The 23,824-nt window shown below is 43.8% G+C and overlaps 1 protein-coding gene across 2 annotated transcripts in view; it reads left to right on the top strand.

The window, feature by feature from the left end:
* Window positions 1-1,447: 1,447 nt before the first annotated feature.
* The window catches only part of LOC142436625 (thyrotropin-releasing hormone-degrading ectoenzyme-like), a 157,708-nt gene continuing 135,331 nt past the window's right edge, over window positions 1,448-23,824 (top strand). Inside the window, exon 1 of one of the 2 annotated variants that reach the window (XM_075540163.1) lies at window positions 1,448-2,372. In XM_075540163.1, the coding sequence (XP_075396278.1) occupies window positions 1,471-2,372 (902 nt within the window). In that variant the 5' untranslated portion in view covers window positions 1,448-1,470. The remainder of the gene's footprint in view (window positions 2,373-23,824) is intronic. The other variant, XR_012782031.1, reaches the window with a different exon arrangement.

Genomic DNA, 23,824 nt, shown 5'->3' with positions numbered 1-23,824 from the left:
GCACACATCATACTGTATAATATATGTCGACAGTCTATGGAGAATTTATCTCAATTTACATACAGCTCTCCAAATCCTCTGGTGAGCCTGATGTGAAATCTGAGACAGGCCAAATCTCCCCAACAGGATCTTCTTTTCCTCCAGGGGGTTCACCGCCGAAGGCAATACAGATCCTTGGACAGCGCGGTGGGGCTCGAGATTCCGGGAGAGGAGTGGCTGCGGGGCTTGTTTCGCTGAAGATTAACAATGTAGTTCTTGCAGGCGGCTCAGCAACCCCCTCTGTGGCGGTGGGTGTCTGCTGTGACAGAGCGGGGGAAAAGCTCTCTAATCTCCCGTGCCTGCCTCTGCCTTTCAGCCGCTCCCCTCTCCTGCCTTCCCTGCCGCCGAGCGCTCTCGCCTCCTTTGCCTTTCTAGGGGAGGGGGGGATGTTCGGGTGGGGTGGGGGGGGGTAATAGGTGTTCAGTCCCTGAAGGCAGCTAGAGTAGCTTTGGCAATATAGACCCGAGCCTGTGTGCGCGCACACACACACACGCGCGCGCGCACACACACACACACACACTCACTCACTCACTCACTCACTCACTCACTCACTCACTCACTCACTCACTCACTCCAGCTCTCCCCACGGGGATACCAAGCCAGCCGGAAGCTCCAGCTACCTGCAGGGGGTGGCCCGGCCGGGCGCTCAGCGCTTACTTGCCATCTGCGGAGGGCAGAGCCACATCCAAACCAGGGAGGGCGGTTGGCTGTCCGCTTGGCAAGCTGGAGACGTTGGCCGCCAACGCGGCTTAAAGTGTCCAGGGTGGCGAAGGAGTCTCCAGGGCAGATTCCCGGAAGGGCTCCGAAGCTCCCGGACTTCCTCCGGCGCCGGCGCTCCAGTCGGTCCCTCCTGGCCATCCTCTCGGGCCCTTCTGCGGGGTGCTGGTCTGGGGCGCCCCGGGGCCGCCGCCGCCGCCGCCAGCGCAGCCCACCCGGAGGAGCACTGAACGCCCCGGCGACACCGGAGTGGGGGGCGAAAGCGGGAGCCCTAACTTCCCCCCGCGGGACCCTCGCTCGGCGTCCGCCTCGCAGTGTCGCGCAGCCGGGGGCCGGCGGACGGGCTCCCGCGGAGAGCGTGGCGCAGGGGAGGGCCCGGCGGGAGCGGCGGGCGCGCAGGGGGCGCCCGGACCCCGCCCAGGAAGTAGCGCGCCGGCGGCCGGCGGCGGCGCCTTCCAAGTTGGGCGCGTCCGCGAGCCCGCCCCGGGCGGCACGGCCCGGGGGGAGGCGGGGCTCCCGGGGGCAGTCGGGGCGGCCCGCGCCCCGGGCCGGCGCCCGTCCTGCGAGAGCGCGGGCCGGAGGCTCCCGGCTGCCAGGCGGCGTCGCGCCGCGGGCCCGCGTGCGCTGCCGGATGCCCGCGCCGGAGGGGGCTCGGGGCGCCCGCCCGCGGGAGGTGCTGGGGAGGGCGGGGGAGGAGGCGGAGGAGGCGGCGTGATGGCCCTGGACGGCGAGCGGGGGGAGCAGGAGGAGGAGAAGGAAAAGAAGAAGAAGAAAAAGAAGAGGAGGAAGAAGAAGAGGGCAGAGGAGGGGGCCGCGGAGAGCCGCTCACCCTCGCAGGCCACCATGGGGGAGGCCGCCGCCGCCGCGCCCCGGCCGGGCGGCAGGGGGCCCTCGGACCCGTGGGCGGACTCGGTGGGCGTGCGACCCCGCACCACGGAGCGCCACATCACGGTGCACAAACGGCTTGTGCTGGCCTTCGCCGTGTCCCTTGTGGCGCTGCTCGCCGTCACCATGCTCGCCGTGCTGCTCAGCTTGCGGTTCGACGAGTGCGGCGCGCCCGGCGCCGACGGCGGCCCCGCGGGCTCCCCCGCGCGTGACCGCAACGCCAGCCTCCCGGGAGCCGCCCCGCGCAACCACCCCGCGGGCGAGGGCTCGGCGCCGTCCGAAGCGGCCGGCCAGGCGACGCCGGCGACCCCGTCCGCCCGGCCACCATCGGAGGAGGAGCGCGAGCCGCGGCGCCCCTGGACCCAGTTGTGCTTGTCGGGCCACCTCAAGCCGCTGCACTACAATCTGATGCTCACCGCCTTCATGGAGAACTTCACCTTCGCCGGCGAGGTGAACGTGGAGATAGCGTGCCGGAACGCCACCCGCTACGTCGTGCTGCACGCCTCCCGGGTGGCCGTCGAGAAGGTGCAGGTGGCCGAGGACCGCGTGGCTGGGGCCGTGCCCGTGGCCGGCTTTTTCCTCTACCCACAGACCCAGGTCTTGGTGGTGGTGCTGAACCGGACCTTGGACGCCCAGAGGAATTACAACCTGAAGATCGTCTACAATGCCCTCATTGTAAACGAGCTCCTGGGCTTCTTCCGCAGCTCCTACGTGCTCCACGGGGAGAGAAGGTAGGGAGGGGCGGGGCCCCGCGGCGCGGGACCCTCAGGACCCTCTGGGCTGCCTGCCACCCACCCCCCAGACTCGGTCCCATTCCCTCTGGGAAGCAAGGGGTGGCGGCGTAAAGTCACCAGCCCAAACCCTCTACTCCCCAAAGCCCAAAGCCCGTCCCCAAAGCCCATCCGCTCCGCAAACTCACTCACTCACTCAGTGCCAAACAGGGAATTCCGCCCCCCTTGCATAGTTGGGACCTTCTCCTGGGGTAAGCTTGCTGGGCCTTAGAATAGATTCCCACTCCCAGTGCTGCTGCTTTTCTAAGGGGAATGTGTAATTTGAGCGATGCCAGATTGACAGTAAAAGGCTAACAAGTTATCCTCTAAAGAAAATGACTGAGCGCTTAAGGCCAACATAGCAGAGCCTCTCCGTTAAGGTATTGGCAAATTCCTCTTACCAGGTCCACCCTGTCTGACTCTTCGTCCCCTGGCAAACGCTTGGCAGAAGATGGGCTTTGGCTGCGTAAAGTTTTCTAAAAGTAGAACGTCAAGTTCACAGCCCTGCCTAGTACAGCTCAAGGCCGGAGAGGCTGGAGGGGTGGTTGGCATGGTACACGCTGCCAAGAGTGCCCCGCCGCCGGGAGCTGCAGTTTGAGGATCAAGGCATGGTCATTCCAGTGGCTTTTCCTAGAGTTATTGCCCCTGGAGATGTCTCTAGTGGTGAAGGGGGAGAAAACACGGCTAGTTAGTCTTCAAAGCCGAGTGCCTTTGATGTCTTTTAGATTGGTCAGTATTCTACTTATTAGTGCCTTAAAAAACTTTCCTTCACTTGTTTAGAGTTTGTGCTTAAGAATCCAACAGAACAGGTGCGAATTGCACCAGTTCCTCCAAAACTTTATGGTTTGGTGAAGTTGTTTAATTTAGCTAAGCCAATATTTCTGAACCTGATGACCTCTATCTAAGTTCTATCAACCCCACAGCAGCCCTGTAGGATAGGAGCTGATATCCCGAGTTTGACAGATGGGAAAAGGGGAGCATCGGGAAGTCAGGTATCTTGACTGTGATTACATGATGAACCGACAAAGCAGGGATTTGAGTTCAGGCAGCAAGGCTTGGTAGAGCCCATATATATCCCCTGACTTGGGAATAATAACAATAATAAATCCATAATGATACCATACTCTCACAGTATTGCATCAGGTGCCCATGACTCATTCACTTCCAGAGACTCAAGTCTGACTCACAGAGACCCTGCAGGACAGAGTAGACAGAGTAGAACTGCTCCTGTGAGTTCATGAGTTCATGAGACTGTAACTGTGTACCAGAGTAGAAAGCCCTGTCTGTCTGTCTCCTCAGAGCACTGATTCGAACCGTTGACCTAGTGTTTAGCAGACCAATGAGTGAGTACCATGCCACCAGGGCTCCTAGGTGCCTATGAGTAAATGTGTTAAACAACACTCGACCACGTGCGGGGAATATAATCTACCATAAGTAAGTGTCTGGTAGTACGAGGTTCTTAGGTATATTTTAATGAAAGAATAAGATTCTTGCTCTTCCCCTGACTCATTGCGTTTAAAGCAAATGATTACTTAAATGACTAGAACAGGTGAGAGTTAAAAAATAACAAAGTAGTAGAAACATAACAAACTTAAAAATGCAAACAACTTGATTAAAGGTGTGCTGGAAATGACTGATGGGAGATCCCCAGTGATTCTCACAACGGCAAAAACGAAGGCTCAGCAGTCCAGCGCACTTGGGATCCCCAGGCTTGTCAGTGAAGAGCTGAGTTTGAACTCTGGTTTTCTGATCCCTAGACCTGAGCTTATGGTGCCTGGAAACTCTCAAGAGAAACTGCTAGTCTCTCAGAGACGGGAACTTCACCAAAGTTCTGTTTTATGAGGTCACGTTATATAAATAAAATACCGAAATGCCTCAATAGTTGCATGATAGTTAAGGTCTCCCATAAATTAGTCACTTGATAAATCGTAACATTAGGTATGGATAATTTAAACCCCTTTCCATCATTTTCCCATATATTATAAAGAATATAGATTAACCATTAAAAACCCCACTATCATCAAATATGGGGAAAGGCATAGAAGGTATATCTTCATATGCTGAGAAAAAAGCTTATTATATCAAAATATCAATACTGTAAATTGTACATCACTACTGATAAATCTTGCTGCGGTAAAATAAATACCTCCAACTAATGCTGGTTTTTGAGCCATGCCAAAATATATTTGGTGGAACTGAGTTTGTTTTGGTCAGTGCTTTCAAATTAACAGGACTCTTAAAAAGACCAGATGTTTCTGCTTGACCCATAACTGATTTCTTATACCCCTGGTACATATTTGCATTTCAATGCACTCCTTCAGTTCTCCCTACAGATGTAAAGAGCTCAGTTGAAAGTTTAACCTAGTGCCCATGCAGCTAAACTCTCCTCTTGCCCCCCCCCCCCCCCGGAACTACAGGATTCTGTGTTCCTAAGAGTTCTGTTCCTTTTTCTTTAAGGCCATGTTAATTTGATCATGTATTGGATGTTTATGCTAGAGTTGATAAGACAATGAAAATGTAGTAAATTATTATAAAAAAATCATACCAGCGTTCCAGATATTAACTCTTGTTGTTGTTGTTGCTGTTACTATGGCTACTTAGACTAATAGCAGGAACTCAGTCAAAGTTGGACTTTTGTTAGTAATAATTTTATCACCTAAATGCAGTGTAAATAACATTTAAAAACCCCACTCTCCAAAAGGACACAGGGGCAAGCTCTGGGAAACCTGGTTTAAAATAAATATGGTTGCAAAGGAAATTAATGCCATTATCAAAGTATAGTGGCCTAGTCTATGTGACCGTAGTTACTGTTCTAAGTGCAGTGGATACTGGCCATACCTACTCCCAGCCCACTGCCATCGAGTAGGTTTTGGCTCGCAGTGACCCTATGGGACAGAACAGAACCGCCCGAGAGGTTTCCAAAGCTGAACTCTTCACAGAAGCAGACTGCCACGTCTTTTATTTCCACGGGGCAGTTGGTGGGTTCGAACCACTGACGTCTCGCTTTGCAGCAGAGCAGTTTAAGCAGTGGACCATCAGGGATTTTATTTTGGATATAGAGGAACATGTTCTTCTTTTGCATCTATAATCATTTTATAGAAATCTTTAGATGCTTTTTGATGTTCTTATGGCCATTTCAAGGCTATACAGGTTAGATCATTTCGTGAAAGGAAATCCAAGACACCTCGTTTTCTCTCTGTCTTCAAAATTTGGTGTTTGATTTGATTTGAGTCACTTAGCACGTGGGGCAGGTACCGGAGGTGCTTTCTTCGGGCATGCTCCCTTGCAGCGGTGGTTCTCACCTTCCGACAGTTCCTCATCTGGTGGTGACCCCCCAACCATAACAATATTTTCGTTGCTACTTCATAATCATAGTTTGCTACCGTTATGAATTGGGCGACCCCTGTGAAAGGTTCCTTTGACCCCCACAGGTTGAGAACCGCTGCTATAAAGTATCTTAAAATTGTTCTCAGTCCCACTCATCTGTACTTGTTGCTAAAGGTTTAAAATCAGACACACTAATTATTTAGATGTGACTTTTTATGAGTTAAGAATCTAAGTAATTAGTAAACATTTGAAAATTTGACTTCATAATTTTTATGTAGAAAAATAAAATAGCACACTATCAGAGAGTATCAAAGGTCAATTGGAAAAAACTTTTAGTTTGTATAATCTAAAAATGCCAAGATCAGTAAAACGGAAAACAAAATTGCCATAGGGAGTTCTTATTTAATACTGTGGAAATCTGATTTCAAAACCAGTCTCGCTTCTTCTGTCACCCTTTGAAAATTCAATCTGTTTTCTTTCTCCTGCCTTTCTTTTTTTATTACTGGAAACAGATAGGAATGACATTTATCAACCCTTACCAGCTGGAAGGAGTGAAAGTTTAGCTTCAGAATCTTGAGTGGGGGATAGTCATGTGAAATCCAGGTGGCCATTACAGAGCCGAAGATGAAACTCCTTCCTTTGGGATGAGAGCGATGAAGTTGAGTAGTGTCTTTGTAAACCCCAGCTGAATGACAGCAGCGCCTCAAGGTGGCACGTTTGAGACATCAGCCATATCCTCAGTACCTGCTTATTAAGCTACCTACTCCCTCCCTCCCCCCCCCCCCACCAGGCACTGCCCTGAGTAATCGGAAAGATAAAAAGCAGTCCAAGGTCCCACTGGTACAGAGATCGGACATGCAGCCTTCAGATAGACTTCAAGCCTGCAGACACGATTTGTTTACCTAACCCCCAAACAGCTTAATGTTATTTTTCTGATTAGCTGTAAAAGTTTAGAAATTGAGGGATTACATAGAAAAGTATTTATTTCTGGCCTTTTGGAAAATTGGAAAATCTTGTACCACTGGGCTTTACATTCTAGCTTGGCAGTATTTGTCTTCATTTATTACTTCAACAGTTATTTATTGAATGTCCTCTGTGAGAGTCAGGCAGTTTCATAGGCTCTAGGGTCTAGAAATAAAGTGAACAAAATCACATTGTCAGGAAGCTTTTATACTTCTTAAGTTTGTGACTGACCCATTTACAAGTGACATTTGCTTCCATGTGTAACTTAATCTAGACCACTTCTGCATCTTTGTACCTAGTCTACTTCACCTTTTTCAATCAAGTGGCTATTTGGATTTTCAACCCTTGCTTGGGCCATAATTCACCAGGGAGGCCAATAATAAGGACCAGGAAAAAGAGGAATATGAATAAGAAAATCAACAAGTTCACTAATTGTGAATTAATGACAGTAGCATTCACTAACTGTCAAGTGTAACCTGTAGAGAATAAGTTTCTTGTACATAATGAGTCCAAGAGAGTTTAGAAGAGGGAGAAATTTCTGTGAGTTAGAGTCTAGAGATCTACTTTATAAAAGAAACATGATTTGGTATTCACTTAAATAATATTATAAAGAAAAGTCATAGAAATGGGGAGGTCTGTGGGAGAAAGTATAGCATTCTTGTTATAAATAGATCTGAGAATTTAGATTTCGTTTCTCTGTGTAACATGGGTTAATTACTTAACCTCTCTTTAATTCACATTTTTAAAACTAGAAATACAAATTCTTCATTTACATTGTTTTCCTGGTTACTATTGTGATAAAACAAACCATCCCAAAGCTTAGTGGCAGATAGAAACCACTTTGCTGTACTGAAGCTCTCCTTTAATGGATCAGGAATTTTGGACAGGAAAGAGGCAGGCTAGCCTGCACTCTATGATGAGAGGTGACTCCGTGTAGGTTCTTTTGTTGTGTCTGTGGGATTGGTGCTGGCACGCTCGTGGAACTCACCTGCTGCTCATTGTGGGTACTCTCTTTGGAACGCAGTGTGGCCTGGCCTTCTAACTCACGTGGTGATCTCCGAATGGCTGGTTTTCTTACACGGTACTTCAGGGCTCTGTAGGGGAGTTCTTACATGGTACTTCAGGCCTGTGTTCTTACATGGTACTTCAGGGCTCCGAAGGGGGGTGTTCTGAAAGAACTAGGTGGAGACTGTGGCCTTTACCGGCATCCTTACGGGTTGCTCAGTATCACATATATAATATCTCCTAATTATAAGTGGGTCATTAAGGATGGCCCTGATTCATTAGAAGAGAAAGTGTACCTCACCTCTTGATAGGAAAAGGGTCAACAGCTTATGGAAGTGTTTTAAATGTATATTATTTGCTCTCTGGTCCTAAAGAATTTTATCTACCCCTGTACGAATTTCCGCTGACCCTTCAGAGAGAGCGAACCACCAATAGGCCTCCTCCTATTACAACTCAAGCTCAAGCTTGAGGTCCAGGATCTTACCCTGCCCAGCTGCCACTCGGGGTTTGTCTCTTATGTGTACTTCCTCTACTCTGAAGACCATCAAGTCAGAAGACAAGTTGTTTCCCCCTGCACATCCAGTGTGCAGTAATAAAACAGGCATACGGTGATTACAGCAGCCATTTTCATGAAAATACGGAGAAAATAGGAGGATACAGACGTCACTGGCCGATGGCAGTTCTCCAATTCAGTTGAGCCCCTGCCGCCAATTCCTTTATTATGGCTCTTTTCGACTCCTTGAGAGTTGTTCTCCCTGATACGTGACCTTCCTTGCTGGGGCCTTTATATTTCATTCTAAATCTTCCTTTCTCTACATTTAAAAGGCAGTTTGCTCAATTCATTGACATCGGCTTTATTCTTCAGTTGTATAACCAGTCTCACTATTTTTTTCATAATCACTCCACCACTATTTATATAAACTTACTGCTCCTTAAGTTTCTTGCCTGATCTTTCTGGATGCTGTTGTTGATTCGATCCAAATGCCTGAGAGCAGTGCTCAAGGCACACATTGCTAATTAAGCTGAACTTGTAACAAGGGGTAATAGAGAGCTCATGGTCTCCTCTGTTGAGGAGAGTTTCTTGAATTAATTAATAGGCCTCATGTGATTGATTGCAATTTAATTTACATTTGGACCATAATTTCCCCTTTAGATGTTTTCTTCTTTTATTAAAATTCCACTGTGTTGTATGTTGGAATGAATCAAACTGTTACTTATCCGCAAAAGATGAGCTGTGAGCAGGACGTATAAATGTCGGCAGGAGAGACTGCCACATTTCTATTAATCCAAACTGTGGCATTTTGAAAGATAGAGCATAGGTTTATGATTGACTTACACATCATGAAAGAATATGAGTATATAATTCAGGTACTAAAACTTTGATCATTGTAAAACATTCAGTTGATTCTCCAAAAAAGTTGTTTACCATTTGATGATTTGTCAGTAAACTCAGGAAAACTTATGCAGACAACAACCAGTAGGTTGTGGTTGGTGTTGAATAACCTTCTCAGTTTGTTTCAGTGCAGGGTTGGGAAGCAAGGCTTCTGTTTTATTGTTTCGTTTCTATTGCTGGGAATTCAAGCAGTTGTAATTCTTTTAAAAATGGTGGGTTTTTTATGTATCAACTGGTATCCACTCGATTAGACAAAATTACATGCACAAATCTCTTTGAGATGAGCCTTTCTTTACCTTCGGGGTCTGTAGAACAAGACCCTTATAATTCTTACCTATCCTATTATTTAAAAGACAAGGCTTGGAAGAGGCTTAATCGAAAGACTCCAACAGCCTGTTGTCACGTTGAAAAGGCCCGTTAGGGTCTTAATAAAGTCATACTCTAGCATTATCTTTAGATCAAGCTTTTCTTTTTTATTTGTTTGTTTGGGAATTAAATTCAATGCAGTATCTATTACAAAAGAGTCTTGCTTTTGAAGAGGAAAATGTGAATTTGCCAACTTAAAAAAAATTATTAAGTACTTTCATTGGGGCTCTTACAGCTCTTATCACAATCCATCCATCCATCCATTGTGTCAAGCACATTTGTACATATGTTGCCATCATCATTTTCAAAGCATTTTCTTTCTACTTGAGCCTTTGATATCAGCTCCTCATTTTTTCCCGCCCTCCCTCCCTCATGAACCCTTGATAAATTATAGTTTATTATTTTCATATATTACATAGTCCTCTGTCTCCCTTTACCCACTTTTCTGTTGGTTGTCCTCCTGGGATGGGATTGTATGTTGATTCTTGTGATCAATTCCCTTTTCTCCCCTACACACCCCGTATTCAACTGGTATCTCTAGTCTCATTATTGGTTCTGAGGGGTTTACCTGCCCTGGATTCCCTGTGTTATGGGCTCTTATCTGTAGCAGTGTATATGTTCTGGTCTAGTCAGATTTGTAAGGTAGAATTGAAGTCATGATAGTGGAGGGGAGGAAGCATTAAAGGCTCACAAGGAAGAGATGAGCCCGCCAGGGTGCAGTACAGCACCGATGAAACCTACAACTTTCTTCTAGTTCTTTAATGCTTCTCTCCCCGCTCACCCAACTAGATCATGTTTTCTAACCCTTTGATTTGAATATTTTTTTTCGGAGGCTGCTTTTACTTTAAGGATCTTAAGCCCTCTGTAGTCTGGGAAGGAAACACAATTTTAATTTAAAACCTAGAAAGTCCTGCTCGTTTATGGTTTAGCTACATTTTACTTGAAAACTGTAGAGATTGTTCTTAACGTGTGTGTGTGTGTGTGTGTGTGTGTGTGTGTGTTTCATGGCTAGTGAGTGATAAGCCAGATCCAGACAGGCTCTCTGCTATCGAGGTGATGAAGACCCATAGCAGCTGCGGACAGGGTGGAACTGGCCCCGTGAGCTTCTGAGACCGTAACGCTTCAGAAGAGCAGAAAGCTCCACGTGTCTCCTGCAGAGTGCTTAGTGGTTTTGACTGCTCACCTTGTGATTAGCACCCCAGTGGGTCACCGCTACACTACCAGAGCTGCTGACGATCAGCCAGGTAGCACTGTCAGTACTCTTTCTGGAAGCTCCTTGGCTAGAAAAGAAGAGTGGAATGGGTTTCTTCTCCTTTCGCATACTGCAGACAACGGTAGAGCTAAACTTTCTGTGACCACACAAAAAGTTTGTCTTTTATTATGTTTCTACCCACATTTATCGTATTAGCCTCGAAGCCCTCATCAACAGTTTCCACTCATAGTCTTCTTATGTCTGAAGCTACGGCCATGTTTTAATTAAAAGCCCTTGTTACAGCAATGCTCCATGGATACAAATTTGCTTTGGCTGATTCTGCTGTAGAGCAAACCACTTGACAATATAATATACTTTTTATGGCACACACAGGTTCTTTGTGTGAGGGACTCAGATCGTTTTTGGAACGGAGCAATTTATCTCTGCTACATGATGTCTGGGGCCTTAGCTGGGAAGTGTCAGTGTTGGGATATCAAGATAATCTATAGCTGGAGGGCCCGAGCTGTCCAGCGGCCCCATCATCCACTGTCTAATGGGTGATGCCATTAGGACTTCACCTGGGGCTGGCAGCCGAGGGGGTTACATGTGGCCTCTCTCCGTCACTTGAGCGTCTTTGAAGCATGGGGATCACATGGTATTCACATGGTAGTTGGTCTTCTTAGCTATTGATTTCATTTTCCAAAGACACAAGTATAAAGAGATTTACATCATTTGTTCCTTGCATTATAAAATAGTTATGGAGAATTGCATTTGTCACTATATTTTTCTCTCTTGTTAGGAAGGTATTACCATTTCTAATGCAGCCATGTGTCAGTATTACTTTATTAATTTCAAGCTTAGGGTGACTCATGATCAATGGATGAGGCATAAACTCCATCTCTCAGTGAGAATAGAGTCAAAGAAGTTGTATAAATTTTCTCAAACTACCAAAAGTTTTTCTAAATATTAGAAGAGATTACATAAATAAAGGGAGTCCTGGTGGCTCAGTGTTTAAGTCTTGGTTGCTAACTAACCCATCAACTCCTTCTGTCAATATTTACAGCCTTTGAAACCTATGGAGTAATGCTACAGGGTCGCTGTGAGTCTGAATCGACTTGACAAAAATGAATTTATTTCAGTTTTATGGATATGAAATCGGAAGCACAGCATTTGGCACATAATACACTGATGATTATAAATCAATCTGTTCAGAAATTCTTTAATGAATTTGTGATATATACATTTAAGAGTTTAGATATAAACTAGATTATAGAGGATCTTGATACCAGACCAATCGAGTATTTGTTTTATTCACTGAATAATTTAAAGCTACATAGAAAGCTAATACAAACTCAATTGCTTTTGAGTTGATTCCAACTGAGAGCAACCTTGTAAGACAGACTGTCTTAGGATTTCCAATGCTGTCATTTTTTTAAGTGTAAGAGAGAGCTTTATATCAAGGCGTAATTATATTTCCAGCTAACATCCCAGCCTAGTACAGATCAAGTCCATAAATCTGATTCTACACCATAAGTCCAATACTAGTCCATAAATACCCCTTCAGAGTCGTGCAGCCACATGCAGTGAGGCAGAATGGAGGAAGATCACGGGCCGGTGGGGGTGGGTGCAAAGTCTTGTAGGTCAATAGTGGTAGACACATTCTGGGCTCTGGCTGCCATCAGCATGACTTGAAGTGGCTTGTCAACAGGAAGATGAAACGGAGAGTGTGTATGGCCTGCCTTCAAGGAGAAAGAGACAGGAAGAGGCTGGCCTCACAGAGCCATTTATCTCGGTCCTCCATTCAAGCTGTGACCTCATTAATACACTAAACTCCAGGTTCCTACAAGAACCATGTGGACACAAGAAAACCTAACTATCACAGTCCTCAACTTGGCACATATATACCATTCTTTAGTCAAATATAATTTTTTTAAAAAGGACAATAGTAAAATCATATTTGTGCTTAAAAGGAAAAAACTAAAATTCAGAAAATTCAAAATATTCCAGGCTTTTTAAACATAATATTCTATACACTCATAGAAACAAAACTATTCTATGCGTAATAATTGCAGTATGTGAATACCTACATCATAATCCTATCAAAATATTCTTTTTAAAAAATGTTTCCTATCAAAATATTCTTATGAACATATTCCCATACCCATGGAAGTTTGTAAGCCAGCCATGTCATTACTTTGTCCTCCCTTTTTGGGTATCCAATTTCTATACTTCCCTCTTAGATCAACCCAGTGCTCTCAGGAGACCAGTGTGTTCTTTGGTGTGAAAACTCTGCGTTCCAGTTGGGAGCTAGTGAGTCTGCATTCACGAGCGAAGTCAAACCAGGACAGGCTGTTGCTGTAAGTGTCCTGGGCATTGACTGCCACACCTTTCTCCCGTGGAGCAGGTGGTGGCTTCCAATGGCAACCTGTTGGCCAGCAGCTAAGCACTTAACTGCCGTGCCACTGGGGTACCTTCAAAGCTGCATGTGTTTATTTATACTCTTGATAATCTGGTGCAGCTTTTATGGCACGAGGAGAGTTCACATAGGTAAGACTAAGTATTATCACTACTAAAGTCATTATAACTTAAAATGCATAGAACAAAGTGGATATGGAAGGGATTTTAAAGGAGGAATTGATAGGATTTGGATAGGGAAAGAAAAAGTTGAGAAAGCAAAGATTGGCTTTAAAATTTAAAGTAATTACCAACACCAAATTTGCTGCCAGTGAGTCAGTTCTGACTATAGAAACCTTCTGTGGAGTTTCATAGGTTTTATAAATCTTTACAGGAACATACAGCCTCACCTTTGTCCTTCTGAGCAGCTGGTGGGTTTGAATTGCTGACTTTGAGGTTAGGAGCGTAATGCTTACCCAACAGCACACCAGGCCTCCTGTTTAAAGCAAAACCACTTTTTTTTTTTTCCTATCAGCATTTGTTGTGCATTTTGAACCAACTATTCACAGGCAATGTGGGTTTTCATTCTTTCTGGCCAATCCATTGGGCACATAAAGCACACTACCCAAATAACCCATTTGTTGCATTGTAACTTATTATACAGAATTTTATTAGTCACATTTTTTATTAGTAGCTAACAAAACTCCATCAAAGCTAAAGAAAAAGAGAATTTATTTTAGAAAGTGATTGAAGTCCACATCAAGGATGAACTTAGTGCTCGGGGCGCTGTGGGAACTTATGATTCCTATTTCAGCATGTGTTAGTTTCCTAGGCCATTGCAGCAAGTGGTCATTAAACTGAGTGGCCTAAAATAATAGGAATTTGCTTTCTCACCGTTCTGGAGACTAGAAGTTTCAAATTACACTTTCCCCAGGTTATACCCCTTCAAAGACTCTAGGGAAAGTCTGTGTTTTTTTTTTTGGGCGGGGGGGGGGGGCTCTTCTAGTTTTTTTCCCTTCCAATAGTCCTTGTCCTTCCACCGATTCATAAAGATACATTACTCCAGTCTGCCTTCAAGTTCTGGGTGTGTGTCTCTGTTTCTCTTCGCTTCTCCTTTTTCAAGGACACCATTCATTTAGAATGGATTATGACCCACTTCGTTGTGATCTGAATAATTGCAAGGAGCCCTGGTGGCTTAGTGGCTACACATTGGGTTGTCAACCACATGGTCAGCAGTTCGAGCCACCAGCTGTTGCTTGAGAGCACGACGTGCCTTCCTGCTGCGGTCAAGAGGTAAAGTATTGAAACTGCAAAGGGGGCAGCTCTACCCTGCCCCATTGGGCACCATCAGTCAGAATTGATTGAATGGCGGTGGATTTTTAACTAATTACATCTGCAAAGACCCTGTTTCTAAGTAAGGTCACATTCACAGATACTGAGGAAAAGACTTGATGATCGCTTTCTGGGGACATACTTTAGCTCACAGAATAGGCCCTTCTAAATGCTGTTTCTGGTTCATTTTCTCTCTCTTACGGTGGCATTCTTCCTCTGTTCCTCGATGCAGACAGTGAACTATGACTGCCCATATTTTCAGGCTTTACATATTGCTGTGCACACTCCAAGAGAGGAAGTGACCTTTATAAAGTCCCCAATTAATAACAAGAGTATTGATTGCCTGTGTTTGAACTACTGATCATCCATGGTTGCTAGGTCTGGAAAGTACACATGTGAAGGGAGATTTTCAGAACATGATATCTTTTCCTGCATCCTTGCAAACGGGAGTGGGTGTTTCAAGAAATACATTTCTAAAGAAGGACTTCAGGAAGAAAACGCAAGTCCTAAAGCTTGCATTTTACATATTTTCACTTTGGATTGACTACAACAGAAACCATAAACCAAATATGCAGTGGTAGTGTGTATACAATACACCCCCTGGAAAGTGTACACTTGCACATTCACACACGAATGTAAGGCACATTTCTTTTTTATGTTTATATATATACATATATATATGCACACATTTTAATCATTTTATTGGGGGCTCGTACAACTCTTCACAATCCATGCATCCATCCATTGTGTCAAGCACATTTTTATATTTGTTGCCATCATCATTCTCAAAACATTTGCTGTCTGCTTGAGCCCTTGGTATCAGCTCATTATTTGTTTCCCTCCCTCTCCACTCCCTCCTACCTCACGAACCCTTGATAATTTGTAAATTATTATTATTTTGTCTTATCTTACACTGTCCGACGTCTCCCTTTATCCACGTTTCTGTTGTCCATCCCCCAGGGAGGAGGTTGCGTGTGATATGTTTATATTTTTAAATGATCTGTAAGGCACATTTCTGATGGCCAGTTTTAGTGAAGAAATAATGTGTACATTTTTAAAAATTGAATTATTCTGTGTTATTTCCCATTGGAAGCAGAACTTAGGTCTTATTTTAATAAGAGAAATAGGTTAGTATATGGTTAGGCTTATTTTTCAGTTGTCATAGAAAAAAAAATCTATGTTTGATAACAAAAGTCTCTCTGTCATTAGCCTTTCTGTTTTGATTATATTGCACATGTAACAATGACCGCAGAGAGAAAAAGAAAGCAAACAGTAAGAAATGTGTTAGCTTGCAGCCTGTCTTGGAATGTAAGCAGAGACTTCCTGACAAACCCAGAAAGAGTTAGTCATCTTCCGAGATCCTCTTAAAGTACGTGGAGCATGCATTTTTCCACAGATGTACAGCTGTCCATCGGCTGTATGGCTGGCCTCTTTGGAGCGCCAAAGTCTGCACACTTTGAGGCAGGCTCCTTTGCTTACCCAGGTTTGTAGGTTCGGTTGTTCGTAGTGTATAAAAAATGGTAGGTACTTAGGGAGAGTCCACTTGGTGTTTGAATGGGGGAGTTCCTTTCAGAGAGGTCCCAATTTCAGGAGCTTCTAACTGTTTGGGGTAGTTAATATGTAGGACAGATACTTTCATTATTATTGCCTCTAAGGAATTTTCCAGGAAGATGTAGGTGAAATGAGATTCCAGAGAGAATACTGAGGAGACTGTCAAATGGAAAAATGGAACCAGCAAAGTCTAGACACTGAAGACGTCACTATCAAGAAGCATAAATCATCTTTGTTTTCTTTTTAGGAAAGGACTCTGTGTGGTCCTGTGGGGTGGGTCACTACCTTGCTGCCAACTATAAGGCTGGTAGTTCAAACCCACCAGCTGCTCTGCAGGAGAAACACGAGGGTACTGCTATCTAAAGATTTCCAGTCTCAGAAACTACGCAGGGTTGCTGTCTGTCAGAGCTCACCAGATGGCAATACGTTTGGGTTTGGTTCTTTTTGAGCATCGTCTCTAAGAATTGTTGACAGGCTGGTCATGCCAAATAGGCACTGAGCTGGCAGGCAGAGATCTGTGAGGTGGGTGCCTGCCTTGGGTCATCATCAGTAACTTGCCTCGGATGTGCGGGAGATGTGCCGAGTCAGGGTTAGCGCTCCAAGTAAGATCAGCATTGCTATCAACAGGTGAGATGACAAGGCCAGGGTTACTGGGTCCAGGAATTAGAGAATATAAAAAGAACACACATACTATGAAAACCTCAGTATATTTCACGGATGTGGTGAGAAAAGGACAGGTTCTGTGATGGATAGAATGTCTAATGGAGAAATGGTTCCAGCTATTGCTGACTCTGTCTTCCAGCCACCATTTCGCTGTCTGTCTGTCATTCTGTGGTGGCTTGTGTATGGCTGTGATGTGGAAGCTGTGCCACTGACATCTCAGATACCAGCAGGGTAACTCGGCGTGAACAAGTTTCAGGAGAGCATCCAGACTGAGAATGGACTCTGAAGGACTAGTCTGTCGTCCACTTCAGAGCGATTAGCCTCTGGAAAGACTATGGATAGCAGAAAACATTGTCAGTTACTAAAAACCCAAGTAACAGAAGCAAATCAAAAGCAAAAGATTATGCTGGAAGATAAGCCCCTCACATTGGAAGTAAAACTATTACTTGTGAAGAACTGCCTTCTCAGAGTAGAGGGGACCATCAGGCCTGGATGAAGTAAAGCCTGCAGGCCCTTCGTTTTCTGATGGGGCATTTCACTCAAAACAGGAAGAAGGCGTTGCGAATGTAAATGAGTACTTGGAACGTGGTTTGTACAAAGAATGCATCTAGGAAAATTGGAAGTCATTAAAAGTGAAAAGCACAAAAGATTGATATTCTAGGCACTGTTCAGCTGAAATAGTCTGATATTGGCTGTTTTGAATCAGAAAATTATGTATTTTATTTCCCACCAGCAAAATCGAAAGGAAAGGAAGGCATTGCTTTCATCATCCAAAGGAACATCAAGATATAGCGTGCAGTGCAGTGCTGTCTGTGATAGGACTCTATCGATCCACATTCACACAAATCCCACCAATACCACTATTTTTCAAATTTATGCACCAACCTCAAAAGGTAGTGATGAATAAATTAAAGAATGCAATCCAGATGCAATGGCAATTAATGGTAATTAGAATGGAAAAGTTGGAAAGAGAGGAAGGATTAGTAGTTGGAAAATATAGTCTTGGTGATAGAACTAAACTGGAGATCGCATGATAGAATTTTGCAAGACTTGTTAATAGAAAATAACTTCTTTTCAACACACAAAAGGTTGAAGACATGTAGACTTCTCTAGATGAAATACACAGAAATCAAGTTGACTACATCTGTGGATAGATGTGGAAAGAGACAATGGCAAAGTTGATTGACTATCAGCAGCTAAACCAGGCCAGAGGCTGATTGTGGAACAGATCATCAATTGCTCATACTTAAGTTTAGGTTGAAGCAGAAGAAAATTGAAAGAAGTCCCCCCAAGTCAAAGTATGACCTTGAGTATATTGCAGCTGAATTTTGAGAATATCCCAACAGATTTGACGCTGTGCCCCCTTAATTGCAGAAGACCAGATGAGCAGTGGAATGGCATCAAGAAAAATCTATAAAGAAACAAAACGTCATTAAAAAGCTAAGAAGGAAAAAAAAATCAAAGTGGATGTCTGGAGAGACATACAAATTTGCTCTATTTGTAGAGTAACTAAAGCAAATGGAAGAAATGAAGAAGTATAATAACTAAATAGAATTTTTCAGGAGACAACTTGAGAAGAAAATATAAAATATGAAATCCGAAAAGAAAGACACCCTCAGCATATCTTAGACTGAAATAACTAAAGAAAAATTCAAGCCTCAACTTGTCATATTGAAAGATTCCATTGACAAAATACAGCACGTTACAGGAAGCATCAAAAGAAGATGGAAATAATATGCAGAATCCTTTACCAAAAATAACTCGTCAATAGTGAATCATGTCAAGAGGTAGTATATAAGCAAGAACCAGTGGTACTGAAGGAAGAAGTTTAAGCTACACAGAAAGCACTGAAAGACTTCAGGAATTGATGGAGTACCAATTGGAATGTTTCAACAAGCTGATGAAGAACAGGAAGCACTTAGTCCTTTATGCTGAGAATTTTGGAAGACAGCTTCTTGGCAAACTAACTGGAATCAATCCATCTTTCTACCCATTCTTAAGAACTGAGACCCAACAGAATGTGAAAATTATACAGCAATAAAATTGATATCACCTACATGTGAAATTTTGTTGAAGATCATTCAACAGTGTTGCAGCAGGACATTGACAGAGAGTTCCAGAAATTCCAGGAATTCCATAAGTTCTGTCTGGAATTCGGTCAGGAATTCTGGAAATTCTGTCAAGAGGATTTAGCGCCAGGGTTATCATTGCTGATGTCAATGGATCTTGCCTGAAATCAGAAAACACCACAAAGATGTTTACTTGTGTTTTGTTGACTGTGCAAAAGTGTTTGGCTGTGTGGATCATAGCACATGGGACCACGAACAGGGGCACACTGCATGCTTTGACATCAAGAAAGTTGTGCCCCAAGGTTGTATCCTCCCATCGTACCTTTTCAGTCTGCATGCCAAGGAGAAGAACGGAGATGCTGAGGAAGAATGCGGTATCACCATTGGAGGAAGGCTTGTTAGCGACTTGTGACTTGCAGATGACACACACCTTGCTGGCTGAAAGGGAGGGGAACCTGAAGCACTTGCTGATGAAGATCATGGATTGTCCCCTTCAGTCTGGATCACAACTCGATGTAAAGACAACCGAAACCCTCCCACTGGAGCAATAGGCAACATCCTGATAAGTAGAGGAAAGATCGAATTGTCAAGGATTTCATGTTGGTCGACTCCGCAATCGATGTTTATGGAAGCAGCCAGCAGAAATGCATTGTGGTCAGTAACTCTGCTGCACGAGACCTCTTTAAATTGGTGAAAAGCAAAGATGATACTCTGGTGACGAAGGTGCTCCAGAACCAAGCATTGGGATTTTTAATCGACTTCTATGCATGTGAAAATTGGACATTGAAAAAGGAAAACTGAAGAAGAATCTGTGCATTTGAATTGTGGTGTTGTCAAGGAATATTTAAAATACCATGAGCTTCCAAAGGAACAGATAGATTTGTTTTGGAAGAATTACAGCCAGAATGCCCCTTAGAGGCAAGGACGGAGAGAAGTCCCATACTTTGGACGTGCTGTCAGGAGAGCTCAGTTCTTGGAAAGGTGCCCCATGCTTGTTTGAGTGGAGGGGCAGGTGGACGGACACAGTGGCTGCAGCAGTAGGTGTAGACACACGAGCAACTGTGAGGTCGGCACAGGACTGGGCAGTGTTGTTTTGTTGTACGCACGGTCACGATGGATCAAGACTGATTGGAACATCAGTGTAAACAGTAACGTGACTTCAAAAGTATCCCTTATCCTTGAAGGGGTAGGAAAATGTATTCATGCATAGCATAGTTAAAATGATTTAGATAATGGGAGAGCTGTATTTATAAGACATTTTCAGATAGCAGTCACGGGTCACCTAATGCTTAACAACTCATCTTTCTGAGAGAAATACCCAGCACACTCTTGTGCCTATTTGCAAGTTTTATTAACCCAGAAATAGAGAGAGGAGATGCAGATTTTCAAACTTGGGGATTCACAAGACATACAGAGCCAGTTGTCTAGAGGACAAGATTTCTAGTACAACATATTAGTGTTGTAGAAATAATTAGTCCTAATGTCAAGAACGATAAAGAGGGAAGCCAACCTTCAGTGGGAGCCTATAGGGACATAAGTGAAAAATGGATTGGGTGGGATTGAAGAATATAAGTCAACATGAGACTAAACTGTAGTTTCATGAAATAGAGAGATGAAGTGGATAAGGTAGGAAGATTGTTATAGAGAGTTTTCTAGGTAAGGTAAGCAGATTTCTAAGTAAGCTGGAGGGATTTTAAGTTCTACTGCAAATTGGGTGAATTGGGGCAATGAAGATAAGAGTTCTGGAGTGTACATGGAGAGGTCAGATTAGAACAGACAGTATTATTGAGAAGGGATTGATAAGAAATCTGTAAGCTAGACTTCAGCTCCTTGAAGAAATGCACGGCCAGGGGGCTGGCGCAGAAAGGATTTGTGAATGCCGTGAACTCCATCCAATAAGAGAGAAGGTTTTCCATGAAGTAGAAGAGGAATAGCATAAAGCAGCAATTGAGGGAGCTGGGAATGTGCCCACCCCTGTCTGTCTTTGAGGGTAGGTGAACAAGCTGTTTTCAGTGGGCACAGAAAGGAAGAGGAGTCAGAGGATGAGAACTATCGGAATGGTAGACTAGAGGGACATATTTGCAGAACAGGGGAGGAGTAAGCAGGCAACATTTCGTTAATGGAGGCGCTGACACAAGCATCAAGCCCCAAGGTTTCCATCGGGATATCGGTGTAATGGAGTGTGCCTCCGCAAATCGCCATCCCCTGGTGGCGGGCCTCGGCTGATGGTGGCTTCAGTGATGAACGATAATGGGTTTTGTTATATAATCCACAATTTATCAACAGCCTTAAGGCTTAGAAGCATATATATTGAGGAGCAGAATAGAAACTAAGGGAAAGAGCTTGAATTGAAAATCAAACGTACAAAACAGAAGAGTTCAATTAGTGTAGAGCATTCATGTTTATGGTGTGTTTAGATATGATAACGCGATAACGCGTGTGCTAGATTGTATAGCGCACAACCAGGTTATTCTCCTTCCTTGTACAAACTGGGAAATGATCCTGGGGGTCTTCCAGCAGGATTTCAGGTGTTTACAGAGGGGACCATCAGTTCCCTTGTCTTCTAGTGTAGTCTCGGCATATCTAGACTAAAGAATAGTTTGTGTCCTCCCTCTCACTCACTGCCATCCAGTTGAGTCCAACTCCTAGCGACTCTTTGGGACAGAGTCAGATAGCTCCTGTGGGTTTCCGAGACTGTAAATCTTCATGGGAGTAGAAAGCTGCATTATTCTCCTCGCTTGAATCCTGATCAGTTTTAAAAAAGAGTCTTGGTTGCCCACTGTTAGGTACTCGGCTACATACTAACATGGTCAGCAATTTGAACCCACCAATTACTCTGGGGTGGAAAATGTGCCCCTCTGCTTCTTTTTTTGTATTTTATTTTATTTTATTAAAAAACATTTTATTAGGGGCTCATACAACTCTTATCACAATCCATACATATACATACATCAATTGTATAAAACACATCTGTACATTCTTTGCCCTAATCATTTTCTTTTTAAATTTTTTTTAAATTTTAACAATTTATTAGGGGCTCATACAATTCTTATTACAGTTCATGCATATACATACATCAATTTTATAAAGCACATCTGTACAGTCCCTGCCCTAATCACTTTTTTCTCCTCTTTTCTCTTTTTACATTTTATTAGGGACCCATACAACTCTTATCACCATCCATACATATACATACATCAATTGTATAAAGCACATCCATACATTCCCTGCCCCAATCATTCTCAAAGCATTTGCTCTCCACTTAAGCCCCTTGCATCAGGTCCTCTTTTTTTTTTCCCCTCCCTCCCCTTTCCCCCCTCCCTCATGTGCCCTTGGTAATTTATACCTCGTTATTTTGTCATATCTTGCCCTATCCGGGCAGCGCGACTGTGTCTTGTTGGGTACATGCTGGCTAGATCAGGAAATAATGATTTATTGGCAATCGCGTGCTCATCTAAATGTGAGGGGTACCAAAGCTGGAACGGCGCTGGGCAGAGGGCAGCTCGTGTAGTCTGCATTGTTCCTGCTAGGAGAGCATGGAGCAACTCGCTCTGAGCGAGTTTACCCAGTGGTGTCCCCTGGGAAGGCTCTCTTTGGTTACAGTGAATTTTTTCTTAAAAGCAATTTAGCTCAAACCTCGGATTTTTTTTTTTTTTTGTGACGGTTGATTTAAGAGAACAGTGTACGGCTGTGAAATTTTGTTTCCTGCTTGGGAAAAATGACACAGAAGCTGTTCTGATGTTGAGCACAGCTCATAAGGACAGTGTTATGGGAAATACTCAAGTGTATGAGTTGTTTTCTCATTTCAAAAAAAAGATGAAATGTCAGTTGATGACAAACCTCATTCTGGATGTCTGTCAACTTCCTGAATGGATGAAAATGTTGACTGCTAGTGCATTGGGAGTTCATTTCACCAGATCAGACTGTTAATCAAGCTTTCTATTTAGAGGTCTGAAAAGATTGCATAGCAGGGTGCAACAGAAAAGGCCTGATTTGTGGCAGAAGGGGACCGGTTTTGCCACTATGCCAATGCTCCTACTTACAGAGCTATCTCAATGTGCCAGTTTTGGGCAACAAAACAGCATGTCTGTCTTGTCCCGTGCCCCTTATTCACCGGGCCTCACTCTGTGCAACTCCTTTTTCTTTCTGCAAATGAAGAGGGACATGAAAGGACAGCAATTTGCTGATGTAGGAAGGTGAAGAAGATAATCAAGGAGGTGCTGTCAGCCATCCAAACAGATGAGCTTGAAAAATGTTTCCAAGAATGGAATTGCAGATTTGGCCAATGTATTAAGTGTAATGGAGAATACTTAGAATGTGATAAGGTTGTTTTGTAAAAAAATTAAATACCTAGCTTTGAAAACAAAATTCACTTTTTCAGAGTACCTCCTCATAGACTTGATTTTCTTTCCTTTGCAGTTGCGTTTATTTTCCTAATTTCAGATTTATTTTTCTTCTTTTTTACCTTTAAGTTCTTTAAGATTTTCGCTTTAAAGGATTGTTTGGCCACGTCTTTTTTCACCCCTGCCTGGGATGGGTGGACTGTGGAGCTCAGCAAGACATGCAGTTGCCAGGAGTTGGTCTCCACTTCACGGCAGCGGGTTGAGACAGGTAGAGAGAAGGGTGTGAGGAGAGATGAGGTTGATTATTTCTGCACGGTCGGGATTGCAAAGGGATTTGTAGGTCATATAAGGAGTTTGGATTTTATCTTTAAGCAGAGAGGAACCATTAAAAGGCTGTGCCGAGAGGCATTCAGATCATATCTGGAGCTTTCTGGAGAAGCACAGGAATAATAGACAATGTCTTATCACCTTTGCCCACATACTTGCAATAGTTCATTTTCTCCATTCTTACTGACCAGTATCTGTTTTCCTATTTGGTTAAGGCTACTAGATTAATCTAGTTTAAGGCTCAAGAAAAAGATTTATTGGCCTTGTGGACTTTCATGTCAAAGCTGACATGAAAACAAAGCCAAAGTTTTGCATCTGATCTCAGACACAAATTGTGTTACAGAGAAAATTTTCTGGTAAGTATCCTATAAAGTGTATGATGAGGCAAAGTCATAGTCTAAAGTTCAATATTACCTAGGTTCAAAAGATTCCTAGAGGATTGGATATTAATTTTTAGGAAGACTTACAAGTATATTTGGTGGAAGGTT

Source organism: Tenrec ecaudatus, unplaced genomic scaffold (assembly GCF_050624435.1).
Source record: "Tenrec ecaudatus isolate mTenEca1 unplaced genomic scaffold, mTenEca1.hap1 Scaffold_499, whole genome shotgun sequence".
In the NCBI taxonomy this organism is placed as follows: domain Eukaryota; kingdom Metazoa; phylum Chordata; class Mammalia; order Afrosoricida; family Tenrecidae; genus Tenrec; species Tenrec ecaudatus.
Note: the sequence above shows the minus strand (reverse complement) of the source record. Positions and strands in the feature narration are given on the sequence as shown.